The following is a 12,052-nucleotide window of genomic DNA, read 5'->3' as shown; positions in this document are numbered from 1 at the left end:
GCTGTTAGTTACAGTTACTATCTTCCTTTGCTAATCTTAGCAGCATGTGTAGAAAAATTCCATGAACTGCTGTGGCCCTGTATGTAGCTGGATAGCTGTAGCATATGTGATACTCCCCCCTGCTTACTGAATAAGTAAAAACTTCTTTGTGTTAAGTTTCCTTAAAGTGATTTCAGTGCCAAAAGACCGGAGAAAGGAGCTGAAGTGGTCGTTATTTCCCTTGTTATAAGACTGCAGATCATGGTTTGTGAGACTTCATCTCTCCTTAGCTATATACAGTGCTTGCTCAAATCGGCTTTGCAAAATGCGAGGGCATGTGAGAGAGAGAGAGATGATTATGTACTCTATTTTAGTAATAATCTTGAAAATGGAGTTAGGTGTTCAAGCAGTCTTCTTCAAGCATCCCTTGTGTGGACAACAGTCATCTTGCTCACAAGCAGCAAAAGAAAATGAAGTGTGGGTTTTTTTTGGGGGGGGCGGGAGGGAGGTTGTTTTACTTTTGGCCAAGATTTAAAGCAGAGATTCTTTTGAGCAAGACCTTTCTGATACTTGGTTAAAGAAGATATTTTAATCTCAGGGCTTGGATGGTGTCCTGGAAAAGCTTCCATGGCTGCTATGTTTATTCATAATGGATAGATCTAGGCTTTCATTTTTTTTTGGCTCTAAACTTCTTGATGGTTTGGTAAATGTTTTGTCTTGCTTGTAAGTATCTGTTGTGATGCTTTACAGTGTTATTAAGTTACAGGGGCCATTAACTTTTTGCATAAGTCTCGACTTTTGTCTAAATAGTTCTCTTGCAGCATTTAGGAGTACTGCTGAACTGCTTTYCTGATGGCTGTTCCACCTTTTTGCTATGGCTTACAGGGAAAATAGTGAAAAGCTGGCATTTTAGGGCTGCTGCTGTTTATTTTTTAATGAACATCCTCTTCTCCCTTCTCCTTCACATCTCGAGTTTTAGATGTCTCCAGCTGCAAAGTACTGAGGCCAGTGAAGTCTTTTGAGCATCCTGAATGGATGCTTTACAAAAGTCCTGCAGCTTGGGATCAAGAATGCACAATCTCACTAGTGCTAATAGAACAGAAACTTCAGGAAGTACTTAATGTTTAATAACTGCTGTGCATCAGAAAGTGCTTAGAATTGTGCCCTTCTTAATGCTAGGCAGTCCTGAGGTAGAAAACGTCTAATGATCTTTGTTAAAGTAAGGGAATCCTTTTTTTTTTTTTTTTAAAAAAAAAGTTTTTTTGTTTGCCTGATGACCCAGTAAAGAATATTTCTAAATGTGGCTTATTTGTTTTGGAACATCTTCGTGCGCATGTCAGGGATTTGCAAACTTGTGGCTGCATCTGCTCTGATAAATGTAGYGCGGCTACAGGGTTAATGAGGGAGGAGCGAGAATCCTTTTCCTTATCTTTGTGAGAGATCCCAGGACAGCTTATGCTGGCAGAACTGGCAGAAGCATGAAACTGCAGATCTGCACGCCTGCTTTCATTGCCCCATGTAGCTCCTCCAGCATGAGTCCGCTTTGGTCAAAAGTGGTGTAGCCCTAAATGTACACCAGTTATCTGAGCTCTGACAGCAACTTCTAATGTCTGCAAGTTCCTGACTTTGCTCAAGGTAGGCTGGAAGAACGTTCATTCAAGGGGAGAAACTTTAACCTTTCATTTCTACAGAAGTTTAGGGGACAAAGGAGGCACCCCACAGTGTTCGTTTAGTCTGAAGGATGACTTTTACAAAGCCAGCGACATTTTTTATTCATCTATGACCAATCTCCAGATTAAAACAGCTATCAAATAGCTGACTATGAATGGTCAAGAGAGCTATGAAATGTTACTGCAGTGAGGTGCCCTGCCAGCTCTGCAATCAGGAAACTACGTTTTCCTGCAGGGCGGTATGTTGTTGGAATATAGGACAGAGTGTGGAGGGGGGGTGGCTGTGTTTTAGCTAACAGTTTGTTGTGGCACTCTTATAAATTGAACTAAATGGTATTACCTGATGAGATGCATATTTTGGTGGCTCCCTAACTGACTGTGACTGTTTATTTTCAGTGGCTGGCAAAAGTATATCAGTCCCAAAGAATGATGGTTGCAGCAGAGATGTGTTACAGAAAGAGTCTGCAGTTGGCATCACAGCAGGGCAGCTGGAATGGGAAGTTATCCAGTCTGCTCAGGCTAGCTATGCTTGCACTGGAAATCTGCATGGTAGGATGATCAAAATTATGTAACTATATGGTTTAACATGAGTTTGTATAATGTAGGGCTTCTGTAATCTCCAGATGAAACCTATGTTTCAATGACTTTATTTTATGAATGACAACTTGAGAATAAAATAAGACTTCAAAGTACAGTGGACTGTTTTTAGAATCTTCCTCTGTAGAAAAGGTTTTGTGAAAAAAAATCAACTAGAACCACTGTGCACCCCCCACCTTTCCCCCCCCCCCAAAAAAAAAACCCTACTTTCACTACAGCTTATTTCTCTAACACCAAGTTCAGTGTGATCTTTCAAATTGACTCAGTTCTCAAGTCTCTGTCCTTTAATTCAGGCAGCTAGTTTTAATAAACCTTTTTACTGCAGCAGTGTTTGGATACTTTGTTCAGGTTTCAAGTAATTTTGTTATATGGCCATATTTAGGTAAGGTGCCTTGCCTTGAAGTGTAAAGAGAATGTAAGGGAATCTTGTGAAATAAGGAAAATTGCTGTACTCTTTGCACTGAAGAGTCAGGTGAATGTAACTAAATTAACGGAGAGCGTCTATTTTTTTTAAGCACTGTCTCTCTAGAAACTTGAAGTGCACTAGCAGGCTTCTTTAAAGCCTAATACAAAAGGCAGACATTGCCGTGATCTTGACTAACAGGTTTTTATATACTTTAACTGTCAACTGACCTAACAGCTATAATCAAAATCAGGCAAAGGAACTCCATATATCCTGAGTGGTTACCTAAGAAAAGGTGGTTTTACTGAGGGTAAAGCTGCAAAACTGTTTCTGGTGAGAAAAGAATCCCCCTGAGCATAGACAAGTTAGTTCCCTTCTCACAAGAGGGAAAGCCATATGCTTCAAAAGGCAGAATTTCTCAAGTAGAGACAAGTTTTTTTTCCCCCCTCATGATTCTTCTGTCCCTTTCCTAGTGGTATACTCCCCATTGCCAAATAAATTCTAAATCTGTTATTGCAAAAGTTTCTGCAAGGTACTTCTGTGTATTCTCTTCACTGAATTAATACCCCCCCTTCAGATGCTGGCCTGAACTGCTTGGGAATTTATGAAATTTCATTTATAACCATAGAAAAAACATAGTATGAAATAATTCTATTAAATTAACCGTCCCTCTTCAGTACTTTTTGCATGAGCAGAAYGGCTGAAAGTGGGTTTCTGTTGCTTGTCTTTGGTCTGTATTTGGTTTAATGAAATGTGTAAAAGCCTGATCAAAACCTTGCTCAGGTATGAGAAAGCTCTGTGTTTCAAAAATGCTTGTGTCCCTGTTATCTGTCCACCTAAAAACATGGGCACCTCTTCACAAAAAAACTAAATGTTATTCTGACAGGGAGGATAACAAGTTTTCCTTAAGCCAAAAGATGTAATAATTTGCTGAATAGTTGCTCCATTAAGTAGTTAAATTACCGTCTTGGAACTGGTTTTTACTTTCATAAGACTTCTCATTTCTTAGCCATTTCTGTGGATAAACTGTACTTACTCTAGAATAGTCTTTTGTATCGGATGAAGACTTACAAAATGAAGAGCAGACAAGGGTTTGTGATTAACGCAAGCCCTGTGTTAAGACACGTATGGAAAAAATAAAAAGCTTCCTTGCATAAATGAGCAAGTGGAATGCTCCCAAGGCAGCTCTGAGGATACTTAACGTGTTTTTTCCAGGCCCTTCTGGCATATGTGGTTTGTGTATGTTTCTCTGGTTTTGTTTATTTGTTTAAGAAATCTCTTACTAACCTGCAAAATATTTTACATAACACAGAACAGCTTGAATTAAACCTACTCGCTAGGAAGCTGCAAACAAATACTGATTTAAGCTACAATGAAGTCCTCTGATCTTTGTGTGTGTTTTAATTATAGGCTAATGTCTCAAATGAGCACTGGCCATCCTTGGTTCAGGAGGCAACAACTGAAGCCATGAAACTTTCTTCGTGCCCCTTGGCAGCTCTTCTGCAAGCTCTGCTACAGTATAATCGCAAAATGGGAGCAAGGTATGAATAATCTATTACGTTTGAAAGGAACACATTATCTAAAAGTAAGACGCTTGGATATAACTCAAGAACTAAAGGAAAATTGAAAATTAGAATTAATGAAGTAGCATGGCAGTTAAAAGGGAAGGGGGTGAGGTTTGGTGATGAGGGGATAAAGAAGCAGCAGAATTTCCCTCCCTTTCTCCATAAGCTTTTAGATGACCAAGATATCAAGAGAAAAGACAGCTTTTTCTTTTTCTTGACTTTATATACACATACATATATATATATGTATATATATATATATATATATATATACACACACACACATACATACACACACACATATATATAAAGTGTGTAAGCCAAGTAAATTACAGTCAACAAGCGCACATTTTTCTGAGACGCTGTTAAATAGCATGATGGAAACAAGTATCAGTACTCTAGCTAGTGCTGGGATCCAATTTGATCTCAAACTGGACTTCGTTGGGCTTCACATCTAATCCTGAATAGCTGAAGGTTATTCAACTGGAGGTGCTCATGGGGGCTTTTTGAGGGAGGAGAGAAAGGTATCTTATTTTGAAGAGAATTTGGAGCTTCTTACTTAGTAAGTTTGGTTTTAAGTCTAGTTTGCGTTCTTTGAAATTTTTGCTTAACTAGAAAAGCTATGGAAAATGGAATGTTGCATTTTTCTTGTTCAGTAGTTTTTACCTGTTTTTGTTAGATATTTCTAAGACATTAGCTTCTCTGGAGTCTGAGTTTGCCCACTTTTTCTGTGGGCTTGTAGAAAGGTGACAAGCATCCTAATGTGATTGTGTGGCCATTGTCAATTAAAAACCGAAAGGACCGAAAACTCGCTTAACCAATTAAAATCAGTTTTATTACAGTTGAAGGTATTCAGTTCCTTAAACAGTAGATGTATCCCGAGATCTATTTGGTCTTGCTATATGTTTCAAAATAATGAAACAAAAAACAGATGCAGTCTTTCAACAGCCCATTAAATCACAATGTAATGGAAAATKACCTTAGTTACAAAGGACAGAATTCTTGAAACAACAGCCAAAGCTGATGGAGCACCAGTGAATGAATGCTGTATCTTTAGACTTAATTGCTGATCTTTTTTTACCAGCTGTCATCATGGTGGTGAATTTGAATAAGTCTTTGGTATGAGTTGGCAGCAAGACAGTATCAGCCAAATAGAATTTTACTCTCTCCATAGTATTCTACTTAAATTTCTCCTCCTTTCTACCGTTTCACATCKTGCCTCTGTTGTGTATTACAGGAACTGCAGTAAATTTTGTGAGTGCTGGATTAATATGTTTGTGTGTAACACTAAATTATTTGGGGATTAATAAAACTCTTATTCTTGTAGCTGTATCTTATGGGAACATCCATCTTTAAAGGATTTATTTTGTAGTTCTTAAACAGAATATCTACTATACTGCTAAGCAGATCACCCATGGAAATCAGATGTTGGGCTGCGTGCACAGACAGCATGAGATTTATCATGTTATCATAGTGGTCAATACCTGCTATTTCAATCTGATTTTGGGTTGCTTACTAGCTAAAGCCCTAACTTGCATGTCGTGTATTAAACATAACAATGGGGGCAGTATTTCTGAGCATTGTAGGTGAAAAGCAACAGATACATAGGAAACAAAGGAACATGCAGCTCACCTCTCTTACTTTCTTGGGAGGTATGGAAACAAGGACATTCCTTTATGTTACTTTTGATTATTGTTGCTTATATGGGCTTCTTAAATCTTAAGATCAAAAAATCTACAGAGGCATTCTGGTTTAATCACYGAGGTCTTAAAAGCTATATGCAAGCTAGTCAGCCAAATTTTGCAGTTTATTTGAATTACGTTTTCACTGTGCTTTTAGGGAGACTCGTCGAATGTTGGAAAGACTGGTGTATCAGCCTGGGAATCCAGAAACCATAGTATCTGTTGCACGCTGGTACCTTCTGCAACATCTGTATGCCAAAGATGATTATGAATTAATAGATGTAAGTCAGTCAATTTAATACAGAAATTCAAGCAATTTCCATCAAATACTGTGCTTCAAATTGAAATGGAGTGGAGGGAGGCCTGGGGGACTGTAACTCTCTTGCTCTATGGTTTGCTGGTCTAAGGATTCCACATGGGCAAAATTAACTCAGTTTTCAAAATTGCATCCAGTTTGTTTGAAAGCTTTTCCCTTCCTCCATACAATAGTAATGAAAAGCGACAGTAAAATCTTTCTGTAATCCAATTTGGAAAAAGTTTCACAAGTGTCTTTTCAGTAGGCATGAGGACCAGTTTATCAGAATTTTGTCAGAACATGTTAATGCAATAAGAAAATGTTAATTCTCTCTAGATTGGCTGGAAACGGTGTGGTATCCTTGACCTGGAAGATATGAACAGGAGCTTGCAGTGGTTCTGTGCTTTACATATATACTATACCTGTAACTGCACATTATTTCTTGGTCATAGTACGTGACAAATGTATTTGGTCAAACTCATAAATTCATACAGCTCTTTCACATGCTGCAAACTAAGGTTTTTCATTTTTATCTTGTAATTGGAATCATTTTGTTGCTCAAACTTTAATACTCTCTACTAGTGATCTCTGGACTTCTGCCACTGGTACAATGAGTACTTTTGCCCAGATTAACAGCTGTATTTTAGTGAGGTTCTGAATCAGTAATAAGGTGTGTTTGGAGGTAGAACATCAAGTGGGCTCAGCACTGACAAAAATGCACATGCAGTCACAGAGGTCCATGAAAGAGCTAGAAATAATGAGTTCTGATGATCCTGGTGTGATCTCATTATTCTTGCTTGTGGGCAGCCATCTGTACTCTCTACCAGTGGGTACAATAAAAATAATGGCCAGAGTGAAGATTTACTTTTTTTTTTTTTTTTTTTTTTAATATATATATAATGTTACTGCAGTTACAAGAAATGCCATAAGCCTCTGGCGTGTCTGAACGTTAGACTGACATGGCAGCTATTTTGACTAGTAGAAAGGCTGCAAGTACAAGTTGTGGGAAGTAAATTAAGAAAGACTATATCTAAATCAGATGGGAGAGGGGAAGGAAAATTTTGGCAGTCTTGTTTAAGTAGGTGTACAGAATATATAAATTTGTCTGCCAAAATGGAGTGAATGTACTTACTGCAGGAGGCCAGTGTGCGTTTACAGGGAGATAGGTCTCCTTTAGCTCCACTTATTTCTTTGCCAGCAGGGAACTTGCTTGTCAAACTTTCTCAGTCGCAAGCAACAAATGATGCTGTTGTAGTGCATTGCAACTGACTATAATTTTAGAGCTTAATGTTGGAGCAAGCAATGTGTAATGTTGAATATTTTTCCTGTCTGGACATACGAGTTACTTGAATATTTAAGGAAACTGCATAGCAGAAACTAAAATGCTTTTGAGATGGGCAGTAATATATGAACAGTAAAACCATGAAGTTCTCAGTTCTGTGTGTTTTCTCCACAGGTACTTGTAGAAAATGCAAAAGCCAATGGAGATGTTAGAGCTCTGGAACTAAACAAGAAATTGTCAGCAAGTGCCTAGCATGGACTATTTCAAGTAAAAATCTTCCATTTACACAGTTTGATCAGCCATCCTCCAGGAGCATGTGTGATTTGGGCATTTTTTATTTGTTTTTTGTCTCTGTTGCATCAACTGCATTTTTTTAAACAAAAGCAAATTGTTCTCTTTATTTGTTGACATGGGGTCTATCATAAAACAACTCCTGGTTTTAAAAGAAAACCCTGATTATTTTTTTCCTTCCTCACTGAAATTGCAGTGCTATTGCAATGGGGGGTTCTTCTCTTTATTTTCCCCTTGCTCACACACAGAGGACAACAATATTAGCTGCGCTGGCAGTGATGCAGAGTTGAAGCTTCTACTTTTAATTTTTTTCAAACAGAGTCTTAATAGCCAAACAGCAGCAAAGCATTTTTTTTCTCTCGCGGATATTGCAGAAAATTAAAATGCRTATTTCTTTCATGTATTTTGTTTTGTAGTTGAGGCTCCCAAATCCACTTGGAAGAAGTGTGGTGTCAGTTTATAGGATGGGGTGGTTTTTTTTTCTAGTGTTTTTTTTTTGTTTTGTTTTGTTTTTTTTTTTTTTGTTAGCCACCCTTAATCACAACAGTGTATTACAGTGTATTGAATCCGCTTGACTATACTGGCTTCAGTTAACATTCCCATCAAGAAAAGCCTGTGATCATCAGGGACAGGGTCATATATAAAAATGTGTATAACAAGCTCTATTTATGTCTTGATAATTCTACTGCTGACTGCTTAATTGGGTGAATCATGACAGTAGTTCTTAATACGTGATGTTATTTTGCCCTTTATGTACATGAAAATAAAAGAATAAAGAAATGGTCCTAATCTGCTAATGTTACTGTTAGTGATTTTCAAGCTGTTGACAACAGATTCAAGACAGTTGTCCATTCCTGGTTTAAAATTTCCTGTATTTCCTAAAGCCACCATCTGTCTACCAAAATCTTATGATGGCTTTGAGACATTATCAGTGTACCTCTTATTACAGAGGAARAAGGACACTTCCAATACATGCTACTGAATTCAGGATGTATTTGCTTTCAGGACCAGTTATGTTGTGCTTAAAGAAAGCAAGCTGCTGAGCTGACAAGTGGGATGATCTAGGGGCTCCTCTGCTAGTCTGTCTCAGCTAGCAGTCACTCACAGTGATCCAGGAAGGCAGGCAAGAGCAGCAAGCTTGCCACTGCTATTTTAAACAGGAGAATTAAGCTCAGTAGTCTGGGTTTTCTACCCTGTGGAGGTGAGCTGTCTGAATGGTAACAATCCTTCCTTGTCTCCCATACCTTCTCTCCCACCCATCTGAATGCAAAATACCTTTCCTTAAATTTTTTTTTATATTAAATATAGCGCAATTGTGATTCCCTTCACAGCCTGTTGTCGCATAGTCTTGAACTATTAGTAACTCCCAAAAAAAGAAATGTTGCAGAAGCCAAACTCGTGACTCCCAAGATTAGCTATAACTCTTTTTCAGCTTGCTGCAATTATAGCCTTGAAAATTTTTGCAGCCTATAGTTCRTATCACTGCATATGCTTTTGATGCTTATGTGCTGCCTACTCTGGTGGTGAGAGAGCCAACAGCCCTAGCCTCATGRCTGCATAGTAAGTTGTTGCATGCCCTCGCTAATGCATTACAGAAATGCATTTACCTGACTATTAGACTATACTTTATTCTGTAACCTAAACCTAAAACGTTTTCTAATGCCTAGGGCAACGAGTAAATAATGGGGTTAGAGAAGCCAGCTAAGTAACTGTCAACTGTGAATATTCTGTGTATTAAAAAAAAAAAAAAAGTACTGTGTTTTCTCTCTTCAGAAGACCATGAAGTTACTTTGTTTTTAATATGATCAGTGGTGAACTCCTTGAAGAAGATAACTATATATACAGCCCAAAGTCACCTTATATGCCTTACAGAAAGAATATACCTCTCTGCCACAYACTCAGTGAAAAGAGTGTACAGGGAGTATGAGCTTCAATTGAAGCTTCTGTGAAATTCAAGAAATGGTGAGGTAAAAACCTTGGTCTGCTCTATTTTGATAATGTACAGCCTCTATAAAATCAACATTTGCAGAAGGCCTGCTGAACTACTGAGAAAATGTGTGAACTCATGCAGAACAGGATGAGACATATTTTGTACTAATGTGGAGCTTACCTTTATGTGTTTTTCTATAGTACTTTGAATTCTAAGCATCACTGAGATGGAGAGCTGAGAGCTGGTTTATGCATTTTACTAACTGGAAAACCATATTTTTGGTTCTTATTAATGTTCTTACTAATTCCCCAGTTATAATGTGTTTTATGTTCCAAGACAGAACTTCTAATGACTTCAGATAAGGTGATACTTCTTGTATCTTCTCTTATATAAACATGACACAATCTCAAGATTGTTCCTGAGAATTTTTTGATTGAAATAGGCTAGGTATGCTAATCTCTTGAAATTAAGTATGTCTTCTGTATTTCTCTTACTGAATTTCTATTCAGCTCTTGAGCCRCTCATTTTACTATCATTTTTATCTACCTACAGTAAGTAGTTATACAATTTAGGTAGTATTGCCTAACAGTTTATCAAAAAACATGAATGTATACTTCTCTTTTTCAGATACTTTTGCGTGATGAGCAACTTCAATTTTTTTTTTTTTGGTACATGAATATGAAGCTCTAGAAATCTGTTTCAATGCTGCACAAATGGACCTTTACAAGGAAAAGTTACATCCCTAATCCTGCAGCCCACTTGAATGTGATCCAGGATGAATTTGCTTTCTACTAAGTTGACCAAACGGAATTTGTTCAGGGCTCTCAGTGGAGAGAGGGATCGTCTCAGGTTTGGTCACAGTGAGCAGTGGTAAATAGTGCAATRACTACTTAATTCAATGAAATCACTTAAACAATATCGACGCTCCAAGTGTATTCATGTTATCTTAATCTGTGATTATGCCTCCAAGCCCTCGTAGTATAATCATACACATCAGAACTTAGACAAAGCAATGTTTGGTTGTGGCATCAGAGCATATAAACAGACAGACAAATAAGTATGCAGCAATAGTTCTCCTCTTTTCTCTGTTCCAGGGTTAGATTCTGATTTCTTAGCCTCTTTCAGATGATTTATGACATCTTGTGCTTTTAGAAACATGTTCATCAGCCCTATATCTCGCCTCCTGGACCGTGGCTCAGTGAAGCTGTACCATCTAGCTTCACTGGTGCACTACCTAGTGCTTTACTGGCAGCTAAGGCTCTGGGCTGAAAATCTGTAAGAGTGGCCAGACTGAAGTAGAGGAGGGCAGGTTGCGAGGCTGCTCAGCACCCCAGGTGTCTCGCTGTGAATGTACTAGCAGACTTAAAGACACTGGGCTTAATCTACAGTGAGCATTAAGCACCTCATAACAGACAGAACATAAAGTGAGACCAAACTATAGATTCAGAATAGGTCAGAAACTGTTGCCTGTTGTTAGGATTCCAGTGTGCTCCTTTCCTGCTGCTGGCAGGAAATGTGGTGAACATGGGTCTGACCTGAAAGCATTCTTGAAGCTGGGAGCCTTTCCCATTGAGTTCTTCTTGAAGGGCACTTAGTTCCTCAGCCTAGCCACAACCAAAATGCAAACATTTCTTTGACTTTGGTTGMTGCTTTTTCTGTTATAAGAAGAGAGTGGTTTCTAGGACTATTTTTTTTTAACACACTGGAGGAATTTTAACATACCAGAGTTCCTCACTGTGAGAAGAACGTGGTTAAATGCTGAAGGTGAGCTCCCTGCCGATTGCAGCAGTCCAGTTTCAGTAGTCATGCTGGGCAGGTCTAGATTCTCAGAGAAGCCACTGCAAAGCTGTAGTTCTGAGAAATTTTGTCTTTTTGTAGAATAAGAAGCACAAGAAGTTGTAATAGGAGCATTATGAGTACTCTTAAATTTTGTTTTCTTGAAGATGGATGGTATTAAGCTTTCTGAAAATGTGTTCAACTGTAGAAATTCTCATTTCTGTTATCGATGATCTTGTTTTACCTTGTGGCTGAGGAATGCCTTTCAAGATCTGTTGGGAAAAAGTACTGATACGTACATTTTACCCTAGACTCAGGAGGGTTTTTTTTCAATTTCCAGATAATTTTCCTCCCTAATCTTTTTTATTTCTTAAAAAAAACAAAACAAACAAAAAAAAAAACACAGTGAGATGTGATTTTGAGTGTTACTGCGAACTTATTTCAGTGAAACAGAAAAGATGAGAAATAGACCTTCTTAATAACACGGCTTTTGATAATTAACTTGCATTGTCACTTGTTTTTATTAACTACTTTTGCTGATCCAGAAACTTTTTTTTATAATCAATCAAAATTATGCATCAG

General features: G+C 38.0%; 1 protein-coding gene across 4 annotated transcripts in view; it reads left to right on the top strand.

Moving 5' to 3' along the window:
• Positions 1 to 8,553, top strand: part of SKIC3 (SKI3 subunit of superkiller complex) — a 48,900-nt gene extending 40,347 nt beyond the window's left edge. For all 4 annotated transcript variants that reach the window (XM_085299737.1, XM_085299736.1, XM_085299739.1 and 1 more), the window contains exons 38-41: positions 2,046 to 2,198; positions 4,060 to 4,190; positions 6,054 to 6,177; positions 7,648 to 8,553. In XM_085299737.1, the coding sequence (XP_085155863.1) occupies positions 2,046 to 2,198; positions 4,060 to 4,190; positions 6,054 to 6,177; positions 7,648 to 7,725 (486 nt within the window). In that variant the 3' untranslated portion in view covers positions 7,726 to 8,553. The remainder of the gene's footprint in view (positions 1 to 2,045; positions 2,199 to 4,059; positions 4,191 to 6,053; positions 6,178 to 7,647) is intronic.
• The last annotated feature ends 3,499 nt before the right edge of the window (positions 8,554 to 12,052 follow it).

This window comes from Rhea americana, unplaced genomic scaffold (genome assembly GCF_003343005.1).
Source record: "Rhea americana isolate MKP2758 unplaced genomic scaffold, rheAme1 scaffold_153, whole genome shotgun sequence".
Taxonomy (NCBI): Eukaryota; Metazoa; Chordata; class Aves; order Rheiformes; family Rheidae; genus Rhea; species Rhea americana.
The sequence above is the reverse complement of the archived record's forward strand: the minus strand, read 5'-3'. Positions and strand labels throughout refer to the sequence as shown.